We start from the raw sequence: 27994 nt of genomic DNA, 5'->3' as shown, positions 1-27994 counted from the left end.
TTAAAACCCACCAAACTGATCTTGGGTAAGCCTGAGGGAAGGCAGCATCCAGAATGGTCTTTTGGCACACACACACCCCCCCCTTCTAATTCTGGGGAGTTGATTTCAGAACTCAATGATAAACTGAATTAAGTGTAATTACAGCTCACTCTGTGGATCTTTCCCAGAAGGGGCAGTGAGTGGTGAGGGAGAGGCGGGTAGCCCCGTACTGGGTCCAAGCAGACATTCCCTATCCCTGCTCCCTCGGTTTCTGACAGCTCTCAGGCCACAGGAATAACTGCTCCTCCCTCAGGATTTACAAAGAGCCGTCTGGGGCAGGGGGTGGAGCCTAAGACGACTGGGTCACATGACTGTTAAGGTGGGAACTCAGCACAGCACCAGCAGGGATGTCAGGAAACTGGACACTGGGCACTTAGGACAGGGACTGGAGAAAATCTTATAAGCCACCGATGCTGAAATAAGACTTTAGTGTGCACAAAGAAAGCTCACATTAGTGACAGAGAAAGAAGGAGAGTGGGGAAGGCCCAGGAGGGCCCTGGGAAACTGGAGTGTGGACATAAAGGCCTGGGGGCAGAGGAGGCAGCCGGGATGGGAAGGAGGGCTGAGGGGTAGGCCAGGCAGGGAGGCATCATGTTCATTGTCCTGACGGGGTCAGGAGCAGCGTGGAGGCAGGCTCTTGCTTCATCACACTGGTCCTCCTCTGGCCTCTGTTCTTTGCTTCCTCCTATTCCTTGAGCCCTGTTCACTTCCTGCCAGAGCCAACAGCCGGAGACTGTTGTCTTTCCAGGGGTTGAAGTACTGGGCCTGTGGCAAAGAGAAAAACCGTATGATGGCCCCGGCCCGGGTGGTGCCCACTGTCCTGAAGCTCCCGGACTCTCCAGCATCAGCATCCATTGCAGGCCTCCTCATGCCAGGTGCTGGGCTACAAGAGTCCTATGGCTCCCAGGGCAGGAGAGGGCACGGCGGGTCAACAGGCCACTTGACCACAGCGCATGCGTGCTCTGCCTGGCTTCCCTCTCCTTGTGGCTTGAAGGCCCAGGGCAGTGTGATAGGATGGTGGGGCCTGCCCCCTGACTTGGCCAGGCCACAAGTCACTTTTCTTTCTCTTCATGACAAACACACTGTTTCCCACCAGAGACTAGTGTGATCTAGTTCCCTGGGGATTGAGGGTGAGGTCTGCTCTCCAGCTTTCTCAGAGACTTGCGAAATCTGAGACCCAAGCCACAGCCTGTGGCCAATGTGTCAGCCCCAAGTCAGAGGTTACAGAAGGAAGGACAAGCAGAAAAAAGTCAGAGGATTGACAAGCTGGGAGCCTGAGGAGCATGAGTGGAGAAATGCTCATCAGACCCAGCCTGTCTCCGTCAAGGCCTGGGGGCTAGGGGAGGGAAGAGCCCCCCTAAGCCAGAGGGTGCTGCTTGTCAGAGGGATAGAAGCCAGAAGCTTGGCTGCCAGAGCAGGGCTTGGACTGTGCTTAAATCTGTAGGTTCCGGAGTCAGGCCAGATGTGTGCCCTGGTTCTGACACTTACACATTGCCTTCGTGATGGGGCAAGCTATTCAAACTCTCAGTGACTGGTTAGCTTGTCTGTGAAATGGGATTGTAACAATACCTGTCTCATGGAGTAAAGGGGTCATTGTTCAGTATAAGCTATGAGTATTATTACCTAACAGAGCCCGAGAAAATCAGGGGCATGGAGGTTGTTGCTGCAGGAATTGGAGGGACCAGGGCAGACTGAGAGGGTCCCTCCCAGCAGAGTAGGAGGCCAGCCTCAGGCCTGCAGGACAAGTGGACAACTGGTGCATCTGGTGCCCCTTCTTGGGGCATTGCTCACCACTACTACTCCCTAGGGTGAGGTTTTTCTTTGCAATTGCCCAGGAGTTGGCCTCTCATCTCCCCCTCACTACACCCTTGCCCTGGGCATTTGATTTTTTTTTTTTAAGATTTTATTTATTTATTCATGAGAGACACACACAGAGAGAGAGAGAGAGAGAGAGAGGCAGAGACACAGGCAGAGGGAGAAGCAGGCTCCATACAGGAAGTCTGACGTGGGACTTGATCCCGGGTCTCTGGGATCACGCCCTGGGCTGAAGGCGGCGCTAAACCGCTGAGCCACCTGGGCTGCCCTGGGCATTTGATTATTGGTAAAAGTGATAAAGGTCCTCTGAGGCATCTCCACTACCCTCCCTCCACCCACGCTGCCCTCTCCACCCATGGCCAGCCAGGAGCTCAGTAGTTGCAGTGAGGGTGGACATGCTGCTGGCTCTGGTTAGCTGGCCTGACCACTTCCCTCCCCTCCCTAGTCTAGGGGTCAGAGGGGTCACCACCTGGGGCTGGCAGTGGGCCAGCAGCTCCTGCCAGCGGATATAGGTCTGGGCAGCCAGGTCCTTGAGTCTGGTCCAGTGCATGGCTTGGGGACTCTCCCGGATATGGGTGCTGACATGGCGGTCCAACTGCAGGCAGAGCAGCTGCAGATCTCCCTGCAGGGATGGGGTGTGCATGAGGGAGGGTGTATGTGGCATAGGCCAGGCCCAGCCACAGCAGGGGAGTAAGGAGAACAAAATCAGAGAAAGAGAGGAATGGATTTGAATGCCTGGTCAGAAGTAGGGCAGGAAAGGGAGGAGCTTGGGTCAGTATCCCTTGGGAATGCCTTGTGGGACACTGGGAAGAGGAGGGAACCTTGCTCCCTCAGCACTTCTTTCACAGCCTCCCATCTCAGCCCCCAGGGATACTCACCCATTGGTCTGGAGTAATATCCTGGCAGCTGACCACCACCCCAGCCAGTGTCAGCAGGCTGTAGCACAGGTAGCAGACCTGGAAAGACCACAGAGAGACAGGCTCCCCTAACTCTGTCACCTCCAGACACCTTGATCTCAGGCCCAGAGACCAAGGATGGGGACTCAGCCCACCACTGGGCTCCCAGCAAGTTTCTAGGGAGGTATCCTTATGGAGGGCTGTGGACCCCCTCATTCAGAACCTTCCCTCTGATATAAAGGAAGGGAGAAGAAATGTGTGGGAAATATCAGGAAGGGAGACAGAACATAAAGACTCCTAACTCTGGGAAACGAACTAGGGGTGGTGGAAGGGGAAGAGGGCGGGGGGTGGGGGGGAATGGATGACAGGCACTGAGGGGGACACTTGACGGGATGAGCACTGGGTGTTATTCTGTATGTTGGTAGATTGAACACGAATAAAAATTAATTTATTTAAAAAAATAAAAAATAAAAAATAATAAATCCCTAAGCTGAAAAAAAAAAAAAAAAAAAAAGAACCTTCCCTCTGACGGATGACTATTCTTCCTTCATTCAGAAAAAGAAACCTCTGCCATCCAGAAATCTATACTGTCACTTAGCCCTATCCCAGGAGCCCAGCAGAGAAAGCATTCTGGGGAGAGGGCCCTCTGACCCTGCATGGTGTCTGTGGTCTTGCTCTGTTCCCTGAGGAACCCATGCCAGATGCCACTATTCTCTATGGGGGTACCTGGCCCCTGGGTGCCCAGCTTGCCTGTCGGCAGAACACCACTTACACAGACAGAGGTGTAGCCCTGTGTGCACAGTCAAAGCATGTTGAGCCAAGAAGGATGGTGAAAAGAGAGGAGACAGGAGACAACTTTGGTTAAGCATCTGCAGGCTTACTCTCCAACTCATACCCTTGTTCATGCCCCCTGGATACTCTGAGGAGTACAAACAGGACCCAATCCTATCTGCTCAGGAATGGTTTGATCCCAGGGTGCCCTTGGACTCTGTCAGTACCCATTCTTTTATGGGACATTTATCTCTACCAAGACAAAATGAGGCACAGGGAGGGGAGTGTCCTCAAAGACAGGCATGGCTTCTGATGTGAAAGGTAGCAAGCTCCCGGCACTCTGAAGTCCTGTCTGCGGGTATGCCCCTCCTCCACTCAGAAATGCCTGCTGCCTGGTCCCCTTCAGACTCCTTGGTCTGAGATAGAGAGGGTGGCAGGAAACAACCCCACCACTGTGCCCATTGCAGATAACTAGCTCTGAGGCTGAGCTGGGATGGGAGAGGCAAGCTCCAGAGAAGGCAGGCAGGGCTTAAGCACAGTAATAGCAGGGCTGGGGCTCCAAACCAGCCCAAGACTCCCCTGTGCCCCTACTTCCCCTGCCCATATCATCCAGAAACAGCAGCAGCCACTTTGCATGGACCCAGGAGCCTCCTTAGGGCAGGAGCCAGAACCATTTTTGAGGACACCAGACATGGTATTATGGAGTACGGTCTTCTCAAACTCAAAATACCATGGTGTAAAATCCTGAGAAGGGAAGCCACCTGCCCTCCGCCCAGCAGCACTTGTCTTACTCAGGACCCAGCCTGTTCACAACAGCTGAGGCCCACAGGGGGCCTGACCTCATAATCCGGCTGGGTCCCGCAACACCGCACAGTGCAGGGAGGGAGAAGACAGTGTGGAAAGCCCAGGGGACCACGGGTGTGCCTTCAAGCAGTGCTGCCCCCAGGTTGGGGAAGATCCAGTCTCTGAGCCAGCTGCACCTGCCAGGTCCTGCAGCTGCCTATGCCTGAATCCCCCAGCTGGGCTGGCTTGTCAGTGAGCTGGTCTGCTGGCAAGCTGCTGCTTCCCACAGGCTCCCCTTCCCCAGCCTGGCTTTGCCTTAAGGAGGTCCACAGCATTCAGAACTCCTTCTAACTCTGCAGTCCTGGCAAAAGGCTCATGCCACCCCCACCTCCCCCATAAAGCAGGCACAGACCTGTGTGCCAGACACTGTCCCTTGACTAAGACACAGCCACAAATCCTTAGACATTAGAAAGAGATACTTCAGGAAGGCAGTCATTTGGTCAACAAATACTGCATCTCAGCTTCCCCATAGACCAAAAAGAAAGGGTCCTTCTAGGATTTTTTGGTGGGGGAGGGAGTGGTATACAGCTCAGAAGGCTTCAAGGAGGAAGTTGACTAAGCCTAACCAGGCCTCAAAGGAACAGTAGGATCTGAGGTGAAGATGGCCCTGTGGGAATGGGGGCAGGGCCAAGATTACAACACCAGACAGATCCTCCGCTGATGCAAGAAACCGAGGCAGGGCACTTTGGAGGACCGACTACCAGGTAGCTGGCTCAGCTGGGGGTGAGGGGATACCCTGAAGGACTGGGCTGGCACCAGAGGGCTTGGACAGTGGGCAGTGGAAGTCATTCAAGGCTCTTGAACAGGGTGGCCGGGTTGTGGGGGACAGACTGCCCCCCTTCCCCCACCAGAAGGAGGCACTAGAATCAGTTGGGATGGAATACCACCAGAGTGCAAATGTGGCTGTGTCTGACAGGATTCTAGGACATCCTTCATCTTTTCTTTTCTCTAAGGTTATTTCTCTACAATGTGCGTGCTTTACTCCTATAATCCAAATACAATTTAAGCTTTTTACAGTTAATTTTAAATCAGAGAATACCAGTTATAACCGACTGAGCCTACTGGGTTTGGGTGGGTGTGGGGGCAAAGGAGAGAGACATGACCCTGAAAAAGGCAGTGCTCTTGCTCTTAGGACCCAGGCTTGTCTTTGAGAGGGCACCAAGCAAACTGCTAGTGAGAGGCCACAGGAGAAGCCAAAGAAAATACCCAGGGGCCGCAGAGCCATTGGTGGGTTAGAGGAAGGTGGGGAAAGGCTCCAGAGAGATCTCTGCATGTCAGAGGCCCCTGTGCCGTATACAAAGCTTGGGCCTGAAAGGGACCTCAGAGCCACCCTGGGACTGGTACCGAGGCCAGTCTCTGTCCCTGGGGCTCTCAGGCCCCCACCCGCAGCCCAGCAGAATCTATCTTCCTAGAAGGGAGGCGTGGTGAGGGTGAGCCCAGGATCTGAGCAATGCCCTGGAGGAAAATTTGTGCAGTGGGGATTTACTGAGAGAAAAAAAAGCAGCCTGGACGAAGGACTAGCGTGTGCGGGTTTCACAACTTCATTCCTACGCTGATTCCCATCACTGAATCCAGGGGGGAAATCCCAGGAAAACTATTCTGAATGTGTGTTTTTTGGGGGGTGGACAGGGCAGGAGTATCAAGAAGGAAATGTTAGTTCTGTGAACCACATTTTGTAAGCTGTATTTCCCAAAGGGGGAAGGAAATCTTGCCCACTACCTGCAAGGAGGGCAGAATGCATTTTTCCTCACCCCCAAGAGTGATCCCTGGGGTTGGGGAGGCCCTTTAAAAAGGAAGACTTTGATTCAACTTAACGGGATACAGTTCCACTCGTGCAGAGAAATCACCACAAAGACAGCAGTCTTTGTAATAGCACTTCTGGGGCAGGGGGTGGGGGTGATTAAGTTTCATACTATATGGGACGTGCCCAGCCCACATGGTCCTCTCCCTTCCCCTAGACCCATGGCCCCAGCGCATTGAGGAGAGGTAAGAGAGCATCTGATCCCACCCAGACAACTGGACAGATGGGGGGCACTGGGTGCACGAGGCTCCTTTGAACCCCCAGACTCCTCTCCCTTGCCCTGTTCTGTGAAGGTCCGAGGGGCAGACAGCATAACCTGGGGCTCTGGCCAGGAGGGGCTGTGCCCAAGCCTCCATCCTCCAAGGGAGGTAGCAGTGGGGAGAGCAGGCCCTTCCCGGGGGCCACGAAGTAAACCGCCAGGTGTGGGAGCTGCGTTTCCTGTTCCAGTTGCGCTGTGGCCAGCTCCTGAACTTAGCAAGCCCGGTCCTGTCCTGGCTGGCACCACGGAGACACAGGGCTGTGTCTTCCCTCTCAAGGCAGAGAAGGGAAGCTGGGCAGAGGGCATGCTGCAGTTGGTACACCAGAGGTCCAAGTCCCCTGCTGGCACCCGTTTTCTCCACAGCTGGAAGTCCAAGGAGGCCCTTTCCTCAGCAGGAGGCACCTTCCAAGCTTCCAAGTCCCATGTGTGTCGGGAGGGGGTAGAAGTCACTGTGGCTTCAGAGTGAGAGGGCAGTGCCGAGACACTCCTTGGGGTTGGGGGGTTGCCATGCATCTCTGACCTTCAGGATCTTGTCTGAGAAGTGGGCCCCCACGGGCGCCAGCTGCCCAGCTCCTCCCCCGACTGGGTGTAAACAGAGGCTGGGAAGCCCCTACAGAACTCGGAACTCGGAGGGAGCCTGGGAAACCTCAGTCAGCAACCTGGGGAAAGGCAGAGTCGGAGGGCAAGGAGCGGGACGTGCCTGAACCCAATGCTGACAAGATGAGACCATTGGTTTGTCCCCACCCCCGCCAGCTTTCATTTTCTGGGTTTCTCCCCAGAGTGTGGCAGGCCAACTTTTCTGAGAAGTTCTGTACAGGATGCCTCCTTCCTGGCTCTAGAGCCTTAAAGCCCTGCCCTCCCCCTGGGGAAGGACAACAAGGATGAGAGATAGGACTTGTCACCCTCTGAGGCAGAGAGGAGGAGGGGAAGGCCAGTGTCTCCTTTTCCCGGACTAGTTAGTGCTGACCCCAGGAACCACGGGCCAAGGCTCCGTCATAGGACAGAAGGGAAAAAGGGTGAACATTTCCCAGGAACTCCCATCTTTTAGAAAACTCCCCTCTAGCTAATACCAAGGAAGTAGTCCTAGGCCCGGGTTATTTACATGAAAAAAGAGCAGAAAAGAGGAGGCAGAGATCTCCCAGGAAGTCACTCCTTCTGGTGAGAGCACCATGGTTTCTCCCAACTCAGGTCACGACCAAGAATCCAGGCTGGCCCTAGGCAAGCCTCCAAACCAAGCCCTTTCCCTGGAGGCTGCCAGGTGGGGTGGGCATCACGTGGGAGCAGGTCCAGTCAGGCTCTGGGGCAGCTGTGGGGGTGGGGGGGGTGGGGGGGGGGGGGAGACAGAATAAAGGCTGACTCAGAACACCTGCTGGGGAAAACCAAGACTCACCAAAGGACATGTCCCTCGAGGCCTGGCTGCTGGGGCCAAGGGGCTCTGGCTCAGGAAGCGGGCCCTGAAGGCCTACGGGTGCCAGCTCCCTGCCTGGGACGCCAAGACCCCAGAGCAGTCTCCTCTGCTTTCACCTCTCCATGCTCAAGGGCCCTAGGGGGTGACTGGCCTGGGGGAACTGCTTTCAACCTAATCTGGCTGGGATTCCCTCAGCCCTGTCCCAAGGGCCTCACGATGGAGCCCAGGGTCAAAATTCTGCATAGGTCCCATCATTGCCACATGTGCGTCCACTCAGGTTTTGTTCTGTCAGACACAGATGCATGCACACATGCTGAAGGTCAACTCTAGGAGCAATCTAGTCCCGGAAAGACCGAAACAGCACTGGTCTAGTTTGTCTACCTTGGCAAGTTTCAGACCCAAGGCCAGAGCTAGGCCTCCATGAATTCTTTTTCTTTTTTAAAAAAAACTAATTTAAACCTACAGTGCCTCTTCACAGTACCCTGACCCAGCAGGGCTCCCAGAGAGGCCTGATGGTTCTCATTTTGAACAGATGTGGAGGCTGAGCTTGGAGAGGTCCCCTGACTCATGACCATCTCCAGTGAGAGTTAGGTCTGAAGCAGATGTCTATCCTCTCTCCCTAAGGCTGAACAAGTTCTGTGTATTTTCCATAAACGGGATTGAACTGGAGGCAATCCTTTTCAGAAGGAACAAGCTCCCGTTGCACTGCACGACAGGGGCCCAAGGGCCTATTAGCCGGCAGGATAGGGAGAAGATGAGGCTGTACCCATAGGATGGGGAGTGGGGCCCCAAACCTAGGCCCTAAGGGCATGTGGTAGGTACTCTACCCCAGGAGGGGCAAATAACAACAATAATAATCAGTAATGAGTAATCCCAAGGTAGGACTAGTTGGAGGCCCCAGGCCAGGAGCCTCCCCCTGGTGAGAGAGGCGAGCCTTATCCAGCTGCTATGTCCACTAGAACAAAACATGAGAGGGGATGTGTTTTTCTAGGTGAACTCTGTCTGGACCCATCCTGGAGTGTGGCACCTGCTATCATCTCTAGGATGCTATTTCTTCACAGTGCCCACAAGTATCCCTTGCTCATGCTGCTACTGCTTCAAGGTTACTCCCTGACCTTGGCTTGGGCCAGCACTAAAGCAGCAAGCAGAAGGATGTGCCCAAAGGACAGCGGAGTTCAGAAGAGACTCTGACCAGGATGGGTCATGGGTTGTAAGTCTTCACAAGAAGGAGATGACAAAGATGTGTGACTGATAATTAGGAAATGAGATGGTGACATAAAGCCACTCCCTAACCCAGGGTCCCTGAAGGCACAGAGTAGAGGCCGGAGAGCAGATGTCACAGGCAGGGCCTGCCACACTTACCCTCCAGCTTCCAAGGCCAGGCACTTAATTCTGTAAATGAAAGTGCCAAAAAAAGAAAAAAAAAGAAAAAAAAGAAAAAAAAGAAAGTGCCCATGTGGGCACAAGGGTGGGTAGTGCCCTAAATATGGAGTAGTGATGAGGCCAAGTGAGGGTGATGAGAGACAGGCTGGCAGAGTCTGCATGGGAGCAGGACTTCTAGCTTAGCCACTGCCTGCAAGGCAGGCTCTCGGGTCCCAGCCAGGCAACCAGGCACACAGTGTCTACTGAGACTGCTGAGGGACCTTGGGGGACCCCTGCATGGGCCTGCCTAGTCCCATTCCTCAGAAGGTGAGCCCCTTACCTTCACTTCCAGATGCCCAGAGAAAGTGAGTTCAAGGATTCCAGACCCTGAACTCCAGACAGACACAGGGATTCTCTTGTAAGCTTTATCCCAAACTTGGGATGGACCCTGAGCAGCCCTGGGCCCTGTTCTTGGTACTGAGGATGAAGGAGGCCCCGGCAGAGTGGAGTGGGGGTGGGAGTGGGGATGATGGAGAGATGGAGCTGGGACAAAAGCAGGAAGGCTGAGAGGTTTTAGTTCTGTGGATCTGCTGCAGGGAGATTATCTCAGAGCATCTGACCCATTCCTGTGCCTGTGAGGGGCCTTAGACAAGCCTTTGCTAGAGGGTTCCCACCCAGCCCACCCTTCCTTTCTGGCTTCCTGGTGGCCATGGGGGGTAGGGGAGATGACAAGCAGGGATGGGCTGGCTCTTCCTGCTCCTCCAGCTGGGGACTAGAGACCCTGACCCCAGGGGGATGTGGACCGGAAACCCAGCTTTGCCTACTACCCAGAGAGAGACAAGATTCTCAGTGCACATGTTTGAGAATTTAGGACTGGCTATGCACGAGCACATCAGTATGTGGGTGCTTGTGCCGGATGGAGCCACTGAAACCTGCCAGGGTGTTGGCATGGGCATCCTCCAGGGGCTAGAGTGCCTGAGAGCAGTGGCTTCCTCAAAAGCTATTTCCTCAAAAGCAATGGCTTCTTCTCTTTCTTATCTTTCTCATTCAGTGAATTGCCCCCTGGTGTGCTGGCATGGGAGGAGTCTGGAAAGCACTGCCCCCCCCCCCCCCAGATTCTATTTATTCATGAGAGACACAGAGACACAGGCTGGGGGAGAAGCAGGCTCCCTGCAAGGAGGCTGATGCAGGACTCGATCCCAGATCCCAGGATCACGCCCTGAGCCAAAGGCAGACGCTCAACTGCTGAGCCACCGAGGTGTCCCAGAAGCACTGCCCTCCTTATACCTCCCGTGGATATTGGAGAGTAGGGCCATTGCCCATGGCTGCAGACCAAGCTATGGGCATCTAAGGCTTCTGGGTACCTAGGATCCTGCTCCCTCCTTTGTCAGAGTGTCCCATCCTTCAATTCCCTATACTTCATGGTAGTGATTTCAACCTTGACTCTAGGGGAAGACACATGATCTGGGCAGGCCAGTGTATACCTGCCTATTTGACTGGCTTACAGATGAGGATATGACCAAGCCAAGCCAATGAGACTCAACTCTGGGATTCTGGTTAGGACTCCAGGATCTTTTCCCCCCTCTGGCGAGGGCTCTTTTTCCCCCTCTGGCTAGGGCTCTTGGGGAAAGGACATAAACCTGGAGTTTCTCAGGACCAGCAAGGAAAGCCTTCCTAGGAATGCAACATAGGGCAGAGCCAAGAGACACAGAAAACACTGAGGTTTCATGACACTGCTCAGCTCCTGGTCCAGCTGAGCCTGATAAGCTGTTCTAGGACCTTGCAGTATATGTTTCTGTGTTTCTGTTACTACAGAGTCCTGGCAAAGGCAGGGGAGAAGGGACAGAAAAGGTAGTGAGCAGAAGAGCAGTTGAGAAGGTCATGGCTTGCCTGGCAAGTGCTCCTCCAACCAAGGAGGTGAGTAGGGGACCTCACACACCTTTCCTGGTCCCCCTTAGGGGCATGATGGGAGCTGAGGTCTCCCACCTCCTGCAATGTTTAGACTTAGCACTTAGATGGCACTGTCCCTTAGAAGGTATGGCCTGGGAAAAGAGATAAGGTGGGCAGGGCTAGGTGCTGGGGAGGTGGGCAAGGGTCCCTCCCAAAGGCTGCACCTGCCAGGGCACTTATTTCATTGGGAGCAGTGTATGCAGGTGAGATAGACCCTGGACCCAACCCTCGAAGGTGATTCTGTTTAGGTGTGTGAAGAAATGTGTGGACAGGCCATAGGTCAAGTGAACAGACTATAATGACCATGGGAATCCAAGGACTGGGGAGACAAGCCAGGCGTTGCCAGGATGAACAGCAGGAGCAAAAAGAATGGAAGCCTGACATTTCACATTTCCTATGATTTCTGGGAATGATGTCCACTGCCTGGAATTAAGTGGTATGGTCTGACGTGCAGGAAAAAAGCTGTGGGGATGAAGTAGGGTCCACTGACAGAGGAGTTGGATATGATGTACAGGCACTTAGGATTGCCTTTCCCTAAGTAAGAATAGGAGGAAGACAACCACAGGGTTGTCCAGGAGGGCTTGAAAGACGAAGAGATGGAGTAGAGTATCAGGTCCAGACAGTGTCAGTGTCAGGTGAGTCACTCTGCATGGAGTAAGGGCTGTGCCTGGGGACGGTTACCCCCAAGAGTCCCAAGAGGAGGACTGGGCCCGGAGCAGAGAGCAGGCTTGGAAGTTGCCTAGAGAATCCAAGCCTGCCCTCCCTGGCTTCACTCTGTCACTTTAAGCCCTGCTTGCACACTTGCAAAGAAGCCAGACTTCTTGGGACCCGAACAAAGCTGGTCTGGGCCCAGGCCCCACGTGGCCCTCAGCTGCTCAGAGATACCCATTCTAAAGAGGCTCAGCAGCCTCCTAGGTGGGTGTGACCCACGGTTGGTGCAGGGAGCTCCCCTCAGGGCCAGCTTCCCAGACACCATCTCTTTGAGGTTTATTTCAAGAGATATTTATGTTCCCCATTTTGGAGGAAGTATAGAGGAACCAAACACAGACTAGGCAAGGAGGAACTCAGGATTCCTGAAGATCTATTTTCTGTTTCTTAAAGTCAGTTCATTTCTTCCCAACCCACCTAATCTTGCCCTGACCAAGTTTTATCTATCTTATCTATCTATCTATCTATCTATCTATCTATCTATCTATCTATCTATCTAATTTATTTATTTACTCTGACCAAGTTTTACAACCCTGTGGGCAGGATTCTCCCTAAGGTGCAGGAACTAAGGACAGGCACTTGCAGGTGAGAAGGCAGAGAGTAGTATGGAGAGAGGGAGAGGCTTCCTCTCCACCTGTGCTTCTGGGTGACACAGGGTGAGGGGCCTGAGCTCTAGCCGAGCCTGAGGGAGTATGTCCCTTTGCTGGTGTTGAGTGCCAGCAGGAGAGTGGAGGCAGGCACAGAGCTGCCAGGCCCTAGGGGCACCCCTCCCCTGCCCACTCTCCCCAACCTCCCAGACCACACCCCAGGCACTCTGGGGCTCTTGGCAGGGTCAGCAGACACAGGGACAGGCCAGCTGCAGTCATGGCAGGAACAAAAGCAGTCAAACTTGTTTGTCAGCTCTATGAACATGAGGGCACACCACAAAGATATACACAGATATACACAACACATATGAACACAGACATACATGCATGCAGCCAGGCATGTGCGCGTGCACGCGCGTGTGCACACACACACACACACACACACACACACACACAGTGTTGGCAGGCCCACACCCTCTGCAGAGATGTGCAGAGACTCAGGAGTGAGCACAAAGGAGTTTGTGAAGCAGGGCAGAGTTTGTTTACCCCAGTGTATCACTCAAGCATAAAGCACTTACCCGCCCCCACATAAAAATCAACTCTTTATACACGCCAGTACACAACCATCCCCAAGGCTTCTCCAGCACACAAGTCATCCCCAAGGCTTGGAAGCACAGAGCTGGACAGCATACGGTGTGCACGGTGAGGAAGCTGACTGGAGCCACCTGTGGTCCCCAGGCTCCATCTGGGTAGTGAGGCCTCCTGCAGCTGGCCCCGGGGGAATAGGGACTATCACAGATGCAGAACCCTCAGTGGGCCCCATGCCCATGCTGCCTGTCCCATGAGGACATTCATCAGGCTGCTGGAAGACATGCCCATGAAAACAAGGAGCCACGAACCCAGCTCCCAGTGCCTCGATGCATCCCCAACTCTGGGACTTCCCCCTTTGTAAAGATCCATTTTCTTCCCACATGACACTCAACTTCCTCAAAGTTCCCAAATTTAACCAAACTGGGGAAAAACTTACATCCTACCATAAAGATCCTTGTTCTGTAGATCTTACCAATCCCCGGGAGAAAAAAATGGAACAAAAAAATTCCTTCACTACAGTAAAAGGCCTGGGGAAAAGCAAGAAACAACAGGAAAGTGTGGTAAATAGAAACAGAACATACAATGGCAGGTCTGACAAAGACCAAAACATCAAGAATCTCAATAAACTTGAATAGGCCAACACTCTGAGATTGGGAAAAATCTACTAGCCAAAATCTGGCCCAAGACAGTTCATTCCAGTCACCGAAAAGGAAACTCCTGGCTCTGGGTTGGAAGCCTGACAGGGGCGCTTTGTGGAGATGGTACCAAATTGAGCCTAGTTACTCAGTTGTCTGCAGGGCGGTCAAGAGGTCAAGCTCACACAAGGGGGCCTGGGAGAGCGCTGGTCTCTGACAGAATTGGACCCAAGGACCCAAGGGAAACACTGGGAGGCCCACTGTCTAGAGTTACCTCCTGCATTAAAATATCCTCTCCACTTCTCTCACACCTCACTCTGACTTCCATGTTTATTCTCTTCTGGGACAGCCCCACCAAGGGGCGAGCAACCATTTCGTTAACAAAAGCACTTGAAAATGCTGAAAGTATTCTCATCATCGCGCTAGGAAGCAGAATCTTACATTTTATGCCAGGACACTTTGTGCTCTGACTCACCTCTCTCTGAACAGCCCATTCAGGCTGCCCCCTCAGCCTCCCCGCAGTGCTGCTACAGGACCAGGTTGCTGTTTTTGTTGTCCTTGGCTGTTAGCTTTCCCAGGCAGGAATCTCACCAGCTTATAATTACAATGTGCTGTGATTGGTTTTCTCATAAGCGGGTAGCACTTCCGAAGTCAAGGACCTCCAACACAAGACTATAGTGCAGGCTATAAACCCTTGTGGACTTAATGAAACAAGGACTTTAAAAGACAAGGGGGCTGACGGGTAGAGGCCCGTTAGAGGGCAAGCAGTGGGAGAGGTCTCTGGAAACGAGGTAGGAGAGTGGACGGCCAGATGGTGTGGAAGAAGGGAGTTCAGAGAGGAAAAGAGGAACTCAGATTGCATTCATTCATTTCTTCATTCATTCACTTATCCAGTGACAAATATATGGTGGCTGTGGAGAGCCCCCCCCCCCCCCCCCCCCCGCGTGTCCATAGTCTAGCTGAGGAGACCCACCCGTCAAGGGTCAACTGCAAAGCCACAGGATCAGTAAGGAGAGACAGGCAGGCCCTGGGCACCAGGCAGCAGCTCACTTGCCCAACCCCTAGGGAGGGCAGGCAGGGAGGGGAAGAAGGCTGGGAGCTTCCTAAGAGGGAGGAGATTGGGCTATGCATCACACACACACACACACACACACACACACACAGCCCTGGGGCAAAGGAGGAGATGGGGAGAGCAGGGGGAGGGGAGCCTGGCAGAAGTGTTTATCTACAAGGCTGGAGGAGGGCTGTCACCCAGCCTCTCACAGGAAATCTCCCAGACAGGGTGAGTAGGGCCTGGGGGATGGGGCTCAGCCCAGCAGCCCCCAGGGCTGGGAAAGCCCTATGTCCCCTGCAGGCTGGGTTGCCTAGGGCCAAGCTCACTCTGGCCTTAGTTTCCCCACTACCCCTGGAGAGAAGGAAGACAAAAACTCTGTGAGCACTAGGGATGAAAGGCTCAGCCCAGGCCCAGACCACCACTCCCTGTAAAACTGGGCGGCTGACGCCGCTGCTCTTTCTGGCTGGTGAGTAGCCTGATCATCTTTGAAGATGAAACGTGCTGGGGCCTAATGAGGAGTCAGTTGGCCAAGGTGGGAGCAGGGCAGGGCTGGGCTGTGGGAGCCCCGCACCTGCCCCACCTGATCAGCACCCGCCCAGGGTGACAGAACGCTTCCCATTTCTGTGCAGGGGCCCCTCCGCTGCACCAGCCTCGCCTCCTCCCCTTCCAGGCCAGTGCTCCTTCCCCTACCCCGCTCCTGGCTACCTCCCTGTCAGGCATCCCTCAGTCCTAGGGGGTATGGAGCTACAGCAAAGGCCTTGGAGGACTGCCTTGGCCTCAGATGTTCCCTTCACTGCCCTGGGCTGGGCCAATACCCCTGCTTTTGGAGACACACAGGGCACTTCCATTATCATAGCTGACCAGGGGCAAAGGCTTCCTTTACACACAGGAGAACAGTGCTCAAAATAAAGGACGCCCTCAGGCCACTTAACTCCTTCCCTGGTTGCTAAAGAGACATTTGCTACCAGATGGGCTCCAAAAAGCAAGGAGCCAAGTGGAAACCTCCATCCTGGTGGTCACAGCTGTGCTGAGTGAGGTCACAGGAGTGGCCTCCAAAGTGTGTGAAGTGCACACTCTTCACTGGGTAGATCAGATACAGGCCTCTTTTCTGCTACCATTCCCCTTCTTTCTCTCTTCTTTTTTCTTCCCTCAGCCTTGCCTGGGGCCTGCCTGCTTGTGTCCTGCTTAGACAGACCCTTCCCACCCATGAGCTGACCCCACTGCTTTTGCAAGGCCCTGGAACATCCAAACACATTTGCCACAAACAGCTCATTTCCCAGGAAATCGTTGGGAGATGAGAACGGGGTGTGCACACAGCTCATGCTCTCCTGGGAGGCAGGCGGCAGGCTCATAAATGCACTAATATTAGGCACAGACTCAAAGATAACCTTACCTCCATGTTCCAGGAGAGGAGCATACACCTGGGATTATCATATTTTCTTAATGGTTCATTTGTGTTCATTAAGTAAATTAATTCATTTATCTGATTTGCAGAGCGAATGCCCAAAGGGTGGACTTCTGGATCGTCAACATCCAACCTCCAAGTGAGCTTTTGGAATTACTACTTTCTTAAATTAGAAAGATCTTTATCTCCATTCCTTGTCCTTGAGGCCCGGGGGGATAGGGGAGCTCATATAGAGATCCACACAACCCCACCCTCCCCACCTCCCAGAGCCAGGCTTGGGGATCCCACTTTGAAGCCCCCTATGCTCCCATACCACGGCTCTGGTCTGAACCTGGGAGGGCAGCCTGGGTGGCTCAGTGGTTTAGCGCTGCCTTCAGCCCAGGTTGTGGTCCTGGAGACCCGGGATCGAGTCCCACGTCGGGCTCCCTGCATGGAGCCTGCTTCTCCCTCTGCCTGTCTCTCTGCCTCTCTCTCCCCCAACCCCCTCTCATGAATAAATAAATAAAATCTTAAAAAAAAAAAAAAAAAAAAAAGGAAGAACCTGGGAAAGGCCAAGGACTCAGCCTTAGTGGCGCAGTAGGAGACGCCCAGCTCCACTTCCCTCACCAGCATTTCAGCTCCCGCATCCTCTCTAACCTAAGACTAATGGAGCACCCCATGCTAACACATCCCTACTGGACTATAGAAGATGCAGCAAACCCAGGGGCAGGCCAGGGGGTTAGGGGGCTGGGACATGCATGCCTGTGCACACAGCGCCCCACTCCACCTGCGAGAGGGGTGCAAACCAGGGTACTAATTACAGGCTATGCAGAGATGGTGAGCACCTCCTCTCACCAGAGGGAGGCAGCTTGCTGAAATTTTAAGGCCCTAGGCTTTCAGGAAGCCTGGCAGCAAGAAGGCCCTACATACAGGTTGTGCAGTGTGGATGGCCCTGCCTTCCTGGCCACCTGGTGGTGCCATACCCTGGTTGAGGAGGGCAGGCACGAGGTGCTCACCTTGTGGTCTAGTTCAGCACTGGCTTTTGGCTGTTGCTCCCAGCAGGGTGGCAAGGTCTCAGAGCCCAGATACTGCCTGAGGGATGATGGCTTCATGAGGGTCAGGAGCTGGCTGAGTGAAGACAGCTGGGGAGGAGAAGAGAGGCTGTCACACAGAGGGTGCTTGGGACACTTGGGGACTCAGTCAGCACCAGCAGGTCAGAGCCTGGGCTCTGGAGCCAGACCACCAGCTTCCATGACCTGGCTCCACCTCTCACTGGCATGCTGTATGGCTTCTTGGAGCCTGAGTGTCCTATCTGTTAGATGGAGACAACCACCTGTTGTCCTCCAAGAGAGGAGAGTCACACATGCACATGGTGTCTGGCACAGGCTGAGTCTTCCTTGAAAGGAGTGAACTAAGATCTCCATAGGTTGGGGGTTTGATCCACTTCTCTGGGGTAAGCACTCAGGCCTGAAAGAACCAAGGCCAGTGGAGAGCGCCAGACTCTTCCCACACTGAGCTGCTGCTCTCTGGTGCCTCTCTTCACTGAACCTGCTGTGGGCTTGGAGAGGCTTAGGGAGGAGCAGAGGCTCTGTACCACCCACCCCCTTCTTGAGATGGCTGCACTGGCTCCATGCTCCACATCAGTCTGCCTGCCCCCATCTCTCCGCCCCCGCCCTTTTGCTTCCAGGGGATTTTAAAGCAAATCCAAACATTGTATCATTTTACCCATAAAGAGCTTCTCACCAAAAAGGATAAGGATTTCTTTCCCCAGCATGGTCACTGCATCATTCTCCCGCCCAAAACTATCAAGAATTCCTTATGCAATCTAACACCATGTTCCGTTTTCTTTGATTGTCTCAAAAATGTCCTTACCAGTTGTGTTGTTGGGATGAGGATTCCCAGAGGTCCACACACTGCATTTGGTTGATATGTCACTTAATCTGCTAACTGCCCCACCCCTCCCCATGTAAATTGCTTACCCTCTGAACAAATGGGAGTGCTCCCACCCCTCCCTGAAACAGCGCCGGCACAGCGCCGGCATAAGCCCAGGTGGCTGCAGTGAGCCAGCCACTCCTGGTCTAGTGGCTGTACCTGGTTTGGGCAGCCTGGGTTCTGCCCCAACATGGACCACCCAGCTGCCCTGGAGCTAACTTGTGGTCAGGACAGAGGCAGGCAGTTTCTGGGCCCTGGCCCCTCTGGGCCACCTGCAACCTGGGAAAGGGGGATGCAGAATGAAGAAACTGAGCCAGTGGAATTCACAGAGGCACCATCTTTTTAGACGTAGCAGGTGCAGTGTGGCCAAAAGGGCTTAGGCCGGAGCCCCCAGTCCTGCTCCCTGCTCGAGCCCAGCCTTGCCCGACACACCTGGCTTCCTCTCCCTGACTCACTTGCAGACACCTGCTCAGCATCTCAGCGGGCCACAGGCTTAGACAGCCCACAAGAGCAGCTGGGCTGAAGACTTAGGAGACAGGCCTAGGGCCTTGGCTCCTGGAAGGGGGCCAGGGCTTCTTGGCCTAGTGTCTGATCCCTTTAGGAAGGGAGAGGAGGAGGCAGGGAGAGAGAGAAGGTTCTAGGCGAAGAGAGGCACCATCTGGAAGTTTACCAAAATCTGAGCTATGCCATCTCACTCACGTCTTGCAAAGCTGGGGAGGGTTTCCAAAACAGCCCTGCCTGCTTGGGGATCACAGCTGTCCAAGCACAGGGGCCAGACTGCAGCCCACGCCCCCAGAAGCCATCCTCAGGCAGGCAGCCTCGCCCCAGCTAGACCCTCCCAGCTACAGGAGCCCTGGGCGGGGCTGGGCAGAGTACACAACAGCAGATCAGCGGCTCAGCTCGCTTGCTAGCTCCAATCTTTCTCCTCTCCTCGAAAAGTGCTTCACCCTGCTCAGCGCAGCAAGCTGCCGCCTTCTGATTGCTTGCTCTCTTTTGTTTCCAGTTCTGGTAAGCCACACCCCTGGTAAACCAGGATAAGGGCTTATTTGGACCATGCGTCCCAGTGGGGCCAGGGCCTGACATTGCACCTCCCCACCTCACCCCCACTGCTGGGAGCTGTCTCTGCAAACAATCAGCCCATTAGGAGAGACACCTCCAGGCAAGAGGCAAATGATCACCCAGGAAGGCAGGCCTCCACTGGTCTTATCTGCTGGATGGGCAGGAGGAGGTAGGCAAGTTCCAGCTGGGCAACTGTCCACACGGTCAGTCACTCCAGTGCTCAGACCCCGCGTGCTTCTATCTGCCCAGTGGAGAAAGGCCAGGATCTTAAGGGTCTGTGAGGCACAGGCAGCCTTGCTGCTCCCTAGGGCCTGCATCCCGACCAGGCCTTCTGACCAGACATGCACAGCTGTCCCTGTTCTTTCTAGCCCCAGCCCCCTGTCTACCCTGCCACCCACACCACCCACACCTGCCATTCCTCTTGCCCCAAACTACTTTTGTTTTTACCCCATTTACCACCCCTTAACATGTTCTGTAATTTCCTTGTTCGTTATGTTTATCATCTGTCCCCTCTCCTTCACTAGCATGTAAGGCCCAGGAGGGCAGTTTTGTTCACTGCAGTGTCCCCAGAGTCGAGCACAGCCCCTGGCATGTGGCATGTGTTTCATAAGCACCCATTCAGTGAAGGCATGCAGGGCAGGGCTGCAGCCAGCCTCTCCCCAGGAAATGCAGACCCTTGTCCTCCTCCGTTTCAGCCATTTAAAGCTCATGTCTTCCAAACTCCAAACTGAAAGTCATGGCTTGACAAAAGAGGTTTGCTGTGTTGTAAGAGGTGGCCTGGGATAAGAAGCAAACTCCCAATTTGTCTCCAAACCTGTTCCACCTGTGTCTTGCTTATCTTGGTAAAGGGCTTCTTCATGCTGCCAGCTGCATAGACCCTGGAGCCCTCCTCGTCTCCCTTCTCTTACATCTCCTGTCCCACTGGCTGGACTTGGCAAATACACCCAGAGTTGGACCACCTCTCACCACCTACGCCACTATCTCCAGGATTATTGCAACCGCCTATGCTCAACATAGCAGCCAGAATAATTTTAAAATATTTTATAAGTCAGATTGTTTCTTTTATCAAAACCTTCCAATGGCTCTCCTCTTTAGCATAAAAGTCAAAGCCCTTACCATAGCCTGGAGATGCTGACGGATTGAATCCCCACTTACCTGTCTGACCTCAACTTCTACTACTCCATCCTTGGTCCTCTGCTCCAGCTGCAGTGGCTTCTGTTTTTCCTCTAACCTAAGAGAACTCTGCCCGCCCCAGGGCCTTTGCCCTTTGCTGTTCCCTGTGTGGAAGGCTCTTCCCCGGGAAACCTGCCTTACTTCTTCACTTCTGTGCACAAATGTCCCCATCTCCCAACATTCCCTCTCCTCTTTATCTGGCTTCATTTTTCTCCAGAGCCCGTGTAACCATCTGGTATGGCAAATATTTACTTTTTTCTTGGTGCCTGTGTCTGTTCCCTGCCGCCCCTCCTGGGACCACGAGTTTCACAAGGGAGAGACTGAGTTCTGTTCAGGGCTCTCTTCAGTGCCCTGAACAGGGTATGAAGCACACTGGTGCATGAAGCCAAAACTCTGCTCTTTCTGGGATATTTCCAGGATTCCCAAGGACAAGAGGAAGCAGCCTGATCCCAAGGCTCTCCTGGAAAATGCAAGCCTTGGGGTATTGCATCCTGACCACCTACAGAAGTCTCATCCCTCAAATTCTAATTCTTCAGCTCCTGTTCCTAGGGCTTTAGACTGTATCCTAAGACAGAGAGCCAAGCCATCCAGGGGTACCTAGTGGTGCCCTGAAAGGCCTCTGTCCAGGTAGTCACCACAGAGTACCTGGACAGGAGTCAATTCTCAACCCCTGGACTCCCCTTCATAGTCAATTAATTGATAAGGTTTATCAAGCACTTATACATCAACAAAGGAAGTAGAAGGGACAGCTCTTGTCCTTCTATCTGCTACTTAGGATAAAGCACGGTAGCTTCAGCATAAAGTGGCAGATGTGGTCTGGGCTGTCACCATAATGAAAGCCGAGGAAGGGGCCGGAAAAGTGGAGACAGTATGTTGCGGTGGTCAAGAACAAGAACTCTGGATTCAAATCCTAGCTCCACAGCTTTCCCACTGTATGACCCTGTGGAGTTTCCTAGCTGCACCTGGCTCAGTGTTCCCATCTGTGAAAAACGTCTCATGGTAACAGTCCTTACTGTCTGGGGCTGCTATGAGAGGTAAGCTCTGAGACTAGCACCTGGGACATAGCCTGTACTATGCAGAGTGTTGGCTGCCACCATTTTGGCAGGGATGTGATGATGGAAAGGAAGGGGGGTCAGGGCACAGAGCTGTGTTCAGAAGGTGTGAGGCTGGCCCACAAGGAGGGCCAAGAAGAACAGGTGGCACAGGTGGGCCACAAGGAGAAGTTGGGAAAAGGGGCATTATGGGGTTTGCCAGGGGCGGCTCGGGGGCCAAGGTGGCCCTTTGAAAGGGAGGATCTGTCTGACAGGCCAGACTGGAAAGGGGAGTGCCTGCAGCCGGCAGACTTAGGAGGTGCCACACAGCAGCCCCAGGCCTGCAGTGGAGATGGGGGAAATACGCAGGGAGGGCTGCAGGCAGGCCTCAGCTGGTCCTTCCCCTCCTAGAGCTGCCAGGAGGCTGGTGCAGCTGTGCACAGCCTGCAATGCCTGCCTGCAGACTCCTCTGCAACACTAGCACTGACTCAGCCTCTGAGACCGGCTCGGGACACCTTCTCTGGAAGCCACTTCACTGCCCTCAGGCAGAGTTAGTCACTGCGCCCTCGGCCCACCTGGCTTACATCCTCTGTTCTGAGGTTGGTTCCTGGTGCGGAGCCTGGGACAGAGCCTGGCACACAGGCAGTGATTAGCTAGGGTTTCCTGAATAGATGGGTGCATGGTGGGAATGTGGGTGACTAGTATGGTTGGAAAGCCCCGGAGCTGGGCAGAGGTGGGCCTGGCTTGGCCCTGGCAGGCTCTGGGGAGCAGCTGGGGGCTCCTAGGCCAGCTCTCCCTCCGGGAGACATCCCCACTTTGAGGAACCCTGTTCATTGCCTCCCCTAAAGGGCCCACCAGGCCCAGACAACCCAGCTCTTCCTCCATAGCACTTCCCCTCCTGACTCTCTGGTCTCCATTATGTTCCCCTCACTCTCCCATGTACTGGCTCTAGGCAATAAAAAACCCATCAAAACAAAGTCTAAGTCTTCATTTGACCCTGATGCTTGAGCCACCTTTTGGTCACTGCGAAACCCTGCAGGTGGGTGGTGATCTCTACCCTTCACCCATAGCTGGAGAAATGCTGATCTTGATGCTCTGGCCTTTCCCCCCTGCTCTGCTGACACCATGCTCCTTGGGGCTCGGCGACCCCCATCTGCCATCCACAGCTCTCTGGGGCCCTGTGATCTTGTCTGTCTATTGCATCTCTGCCTGTCCCCACCCCTAACTGCTTGGCATCCCCAAGACACTGTTTGGTCTCTCCTCCTTCAGAGATGCTCTGTCGTCAAGCTTTCACCTGTGTGAAGTGACCCCAGTGCAGGCCACTCCCTCCCCCACACCTCCCCAGGTCTCTGGGGAAAGGGACCCTCCTCTTGCACACTCCAGGAACTCAACCTCAGGCTCATTCACTCCACAAGCATATGCTGAGTTCCTGTGTGCCAGGCACTGTGCTAGATGCCACAGGCAGTGGTGAGTAGAAAGCATTTAGTCTCTGTACTCAAGATGCTGCTGCTGGGTGTGTGAGTGTGTGTGTATGAACACAGACTCTGACCAAATAAATAAGAAAATATCAGGAGATAAATACAAATAATTTAAAACAGGGTGATGGTACCAGGGAACTTTGGATTGGGTGATCAGGAAAGGCCTCTAAAATTCAACATTTTAGCAGGAACTGGAATGACAAGAAGCCCCAGCCATGCTAAGTCCTAGGGAGAAAGTATTTATGGTAAAGAGGGCAGCCAGGGCAAAAGCCAGGCCGAGCCCACTCTGAAAAGCCAACACAACCAGTTAGCTTTCTGAGCACCCGCCCTACAATCACGTCATTGCAGACTCAGCTATATTGTCCAGCCTGCCCTGGGATGTGCCGGAACATTCTCTCAGCACTCTGGGCAAGGGGTTACACATTTACACAGGCTTGCCCAGTACACCTCTAGAATGGAGACACACAGCCCTTCGCAGGGACTGCCTTGCCCCTCTCGTATTGCTGAGCCAGAAGGTTCAGTTGTACCCAGCAACTACTCTGGGATCCTAGGGGGAAGGGAGAGAGCATGCTCAGCTTCTCTGCCACCCATTCTTGGGCTGGCCGGGACCCACACTGCCCCTAGGGCCTTGATCTGTGGAGGCTGTGGTCAGAGCTTTCTGGGGGGAAGAGGAATGGGGAAAGAAGACAAAGCTCTACTTTTCTTGCTGCCCCAAGAATGCCTAACACTGGAAAAGGAGAGGCACTCGGAGTAGTTCTAAGTGCATAGTGTTTGTCTTCACTTCCACTGGTTTTTCCTCCTATAAAAAGTAATGGAAGGAGGGAATGGGAATTGGTGTTTAATGGGTATGGAGTTTCTATTTGGGAGGATGAAAAAAGATTTCTGGAGATAGATGGTGGTGATGGCCGCACAGCATTGTCAATGTCCTTAGTGCCGCTGAATTGTACACTTCAAAATGGTTGAATTCTACACTTAAAATTGTCATAATAGTAAAAACAACAACAACAAAAAAACCCAAACCAAAAAAACACGTTAAAATGGTAAATTTTATGTCATGCATGTTTTACCACAACTAAAAACACAAAAGTAACACATGCTCCCAGCTCACTGCTCTATCCTCAGTGCCTAGCACACAGAAGGCGTACAAAACAGTAAGTGTTGAATGCAGGAATATGAGTGAAAAGTTCAAATTCAATTTGACTCTCCTGGCCTGAGGCTCCCAACCTTTGGGAAAAGTCGCAGGAGTAGGCAGGCCTCAGGGGAGAGACTCTGCTCACCCACAGGCTTCCAGGGCCCAATGGCTACTGCCCAGCTGAGGCAAAGACTCACCTGGGCCTTCTCTTCCCAGAGAGGGAGGATCTCTTGCTGGTCCAGCATCTGGGCAATGATCACGAGGCTCAGCTGGCTTCGAAGCTGCCTGTGAAGGAAGGAGTTAGAGGAACTGAGGGGTGGGACACTCTCACAGCGGGTGGGCTAGAAGTCCACGTGGGGGCAGGATACACTCTGAGCAGTGAACATGGGAAAGCTGTGCTGTCCAGAGTACTCTGCCTGGCTCTTTTGGTTTATAGTGTTTATTGTTTATTTTAGAAGCAATAAAATGTGATGGGAAAATTAAAAAACAAGCCAAAGGAAAAAAAGTAAAGTTACTAGTAATTTCAGAGGCTGGTGAAGTAGTGTTTTCCTTCCTAGTTGATCCTTCTCTCTCAGTATCTACACTTATCTGTGGATATACAGAGATAAGGAACCTTTAACGGCATTTGCATAGACCTTTGCCTTTTCTGTCCTTTGTAGCCTTAGAATCTTTCAGCCAAAGTGGGGTAGTGGAAAGTGGGGCTAAACTTTTTTTTTTCTTTTTCCTTCACATAGCATCAACTTTCCTTTGGTGAACATGCTCACCTAGGGTGGGCATATGAGCCATGCCTGGCCCATCAGAGTGGGCCAGGATGAGGCTTGGGGGGCGGTGGCTGAGGAGGCTGGAGGGGGTGATGGGAAGAAGGGTCGAGGGCCCCTCCTCTGCCCATGCTCCCTGCCACAGCTTGTCTCCACCAAGAGAGTCACATCTCTCTTGCACATCAACACATGGTGGCCCCTCCATGGGCAGCAGATGTCAGCCTCTGGCATGGACCTTGATGTGGTCACAGTCCATAGTTCCTGCAGAGAGCCTCCATCAGAAGAAGCAAAGGACAGGTTCTGAAGTTTGAGGAAACAAGGAGCATGAGGAAGACACTTGGGCTGGAATCTTCTCCTTAGAGGAGAATGCCCTCAGGTAACACCCCTGCCAGAGGGACCCACAGCTGCTCTCACCCATATCCCTGGAATGACACCATTAGGAACTGAAAGACTAGACATCCCGGACAGCCTGTTACTGGCAGCACTGGGAAATGCTAAGCAAGTATTCTGGGGAGGCAGGATCCAGCCTGTCAACTTCTGGGCTAGGTGGTCCAGTCTTCACGGCAGCTTTCTTAGGGCAGAGACTGCTGCCGCCCAGGCCTCACGAGGGACGCTCCTGGGTGATGAGGAACTGAGGTAGGAGCAGCTCCTCAAAGCTCCTGTGGGGCTGGGCAGGCTAGTACCTCAACCAGGAGCCCTGATGATTTTCTTAGCACTTGATTGAGAAAGAGAGATCAACAAAGCAATAGGCTCTTGAATAAAAAGAGAAAAAAGCGGCACCTGGGCAGCTCAGTGGTTGAGTGACTTTGGCTCAGGTTGTGATCCCGGGGGCCTGGGATGGAGTCCCACATCAGGCTCCCCACAGGGACCCTGCTTCTCCCTCTGCCTATGTCTCTGCCTCTCTCTCTGTCTCTTTCATGAATAAATAAATAAAATCTTAAGAAAAGAAAAAGGAAAAGAAAAAAAAACAGCAGGCAGTAACACCATACACGAGAAAGGACATGAAAGAGGGGGAAATGCACAGTGCTGGTGAAGGTGCAGGGCAGCAGAGATGCTCACACACAGTAGGTGGGAATTTCAACTGTACATTCACTTTAAGAAACTGCTTAGCAAGATCAACTAAAGATGAACACGTGCTCACCCTGTGACCTAGCAATGCTACTCCTAGGTACACATACACATACAAAGGTGGAAGTGCACTTATAATACACCATCAGAATGCATCTACAGACTGGGCTCTATCTACACATAATGACAGTGAGCTAAAACTACATTCAAAAGGCCTGGATGATCTTCACAATGTCATGTGAAAGAAGCCAGATACAAAAGAATACATGTGCATGATTTAATTCATATAAAGTACAAAAACGGCCAAATAGCAGCTGTTGGAAACCTGAGCAGTGGTGATGGTTGGGGGTGGGGTGGGCAGGTTCTGCTTATGTTTTATTTCTTGACCTGAGTGTTGGTTTCACATGGATTCCACTGGTGGCAATCCACTGAGCCATCCACCTGTGGTCTGGGTTCTGTTCTGTTTGTATGTTGCAGTTCAATAAAACTATTACTTAAAGAAGAAATTCAGGTGCTGGGGGAGACAGGATTGCCAGATTTAGCCAGTAAAAATATAGGATGCCTAATTCAACTTGAATTAATTTTTTTTAAACATTTAAAAAAGATTTTTAAAAAATTTATTTCAGAGAAGACAGCCCATGCGAACAAGCCTGAGCTGGGGGTGGGGAGGTGCAGAGGGAGAAGCAGACTCCCTGCTGAGCACAGAGTCGGACACAGGGCTGATCCCAGGACCCTGAGATCATAACCTGAGGCAAAGGCAGACGCTTCACTGACTGAGCCATACAGCCGCCCCTAACTTTGAATTTCTTATTGATAAACAAAGAATAATTTTCTTAGCATAAGTTTCCCCCCTACACTGTTTATATTTTATCTGGCAGCTCAGAGAGGCACCAGCCATCCATTCTTGATCAGGAAGCTGACGTTAACCAGCGTGGGGCCCTCCCTGACCCTGTCTCCCTTTAGCCTTGAACCCATTCTGCGGAGAACTTTGTGTTCCCACCTGACCTTCTGAGACTGTGGAGAGGCAGTGTGGTTTAGCCCCATGGGATAGAAAATAGGAGTTCTTCATCATCCTCCACACCAGACTCCTGTGAGCGCAGCCAGACCTAGCCCTTCACCCAGAGCCCCACCCTCCATTCCCCCCCCCCCCCCCCAACCCTGGCCACACCACACACCCTGCATGGCTTCCACCTTATTGGCAGCCAGGACCTGCTCTCCAGCTGTTCCCTGTGAGCCCCAGCAGCAGCTGGGCCGGGAACACAGTGGGAGGTAACGGCCCCTCTGTGCTGCTCCTCCAAAGCTAACTCTAGCCAGAGTCAAAAGTCCTGCATCTGGGCTTCATTAATCCCAAACCCAGGCCTGTGTGGGAGCTCCTTTACCCTGCAGAGCGCGGGGAGGGGCCAACCTGGGGGTGGGGGTGCTGGCAGGCCAGCAGAGCAGAGCAGAGCAGAGCCGGGGTGGTTCCAGAAGGGAAGAAGCAGGCTGGGTGGGTCAGGACAGGGCTGCTGTCCAGAAAAGAAGAAAAGCACCATAAAAAGCTCTGGGTGAATGGATGAAAAGGAACCCACATCTGAGGGTGGCATGTCCCCCTTCACTGTCCCCGCCTGCTCACTGCCTTTCATTCTGATGGCCCCTGCCTTTTAAAGAGTCTCCCGTGCTCTCAGTTCCCACTGGGACACAGGGGCAGGGGAGGGGACCACTTTTTCATTTTAGGCTGAGAACGTACTCTATGGAGGAGAAAACACAAAGACTCACCCTAAATAACACCCAAACTGTGCAGGGAGCAAGCAAAGGGGCCCTCGGGCTCAGCAGAGGTTGGCCAGGGGCTCTTCCTTTCCTAGAAGCTGCCTGACCCCACCCGGCAAGGCCTCCCCGGAACTCAAACCAGACCCACAAAGGAGGATGCAGAAGCCACTGGAGCCATCCCAGCCACTGTCATATAAGGAAACAAGCTCCAGCTCTCTGCTCACACCAGGCCAGGCCTCTGCCTCAGCCCTGCCCCCCTCCTCTGCTCCCCCACCATGGGCCTCCGTAAGATCAGGACACTGGATTAGCACTCAGAGGAGCCTAAGGCACCGCGAAATCTGGAAATGACTTTTCCAAATCCATAGCAGAGCTGGGAAGTGGAATGCAGGCACACTGCTTCCCAGCCTCCAGCCTTCCCTCTAGCTCCTGCAAGGGGCAGCCCAGCCAGGCACCAGGCGCGTGCAGGGACTCGGAGGAAAGCAAAGGCACTAACCAGTGTGGGCCTCTAGATTGT

At 53.3% G+C, this 27994-nt stretch overlaps 2 protein-coding genes across 6 annotated transcripts in view; both read right to left on the bottom strand.

Annotated features, from left to right (window-relative positions):
* Positions 1–456: 456 nt before the first annotated feature.
* Positions 457–27605, bottom strand: LOC121491511 (protein FAM178B-like). Of its 5 annotated transcripts, XM_041756509.1 has the most exons (6): positions 27490–27605; positions 24106–24193; positions 17120–17245; positions 2733–2810; positions 2324–2476; positions 457–804 (listed from the first exon to the last, which is right to left on the bottom strand). In XM_041756509.1, the coding sequence occupies exons 2-6, from the start codon at positions 24151–24153 to the stop codon at positions 685–687; spliced, it is 525 nt and encodes a 174-aa protein (XP_041612443.1). In that variant the 5' UTR covers positions 24154–24193; positions 27490–27605; the 3' UTR covers positions 457–684. The 5 variants fall into 5 exon arrangements, with proteins under 5 accessions (XP_041612443.1, XP_041612445.1, XP_041612447.1 ...); XM_041756511.1 differs by lacking the exon at positions 2733–2810; XM_041756513.1 differs by lacking the exon at positions 17120–17245.
* Positions 24174–27994, bottom strand: part of LOC121491749 (protein FAM178B-like) — a 65295-nt gene continuing 61474 nt past the window's right edge. Inside the window, 2 exon segments of the mRNA XM_041756939.1 lie at positions 24174–24193; positions 24673–24749. Coding sequence (XP_041612873.1) covers positions 24174–24193; positions 24673–24749 — 97 coding nt within the window.

Source organism: Vulpes lagopus, chromosome 5, assembly GCF_018345385.1.
Source record: "Vulpes lagopus strain Blue_001 chromosome 5, ASM1834538v1, whole genome shotgun sequence".
In the NCBI taxonomy this organism is placed as follows: Eukaryota; Metazoa; Chordata; class Mammalia; order Carnivora; family Canidae; genus Vulpes; species Vulpes lagopus.
The sequence above is the reverse complement of the archived record's forward strand: the minus strand, read 5'-3'. Positions and strand labels throughout refer to the sequence as shown.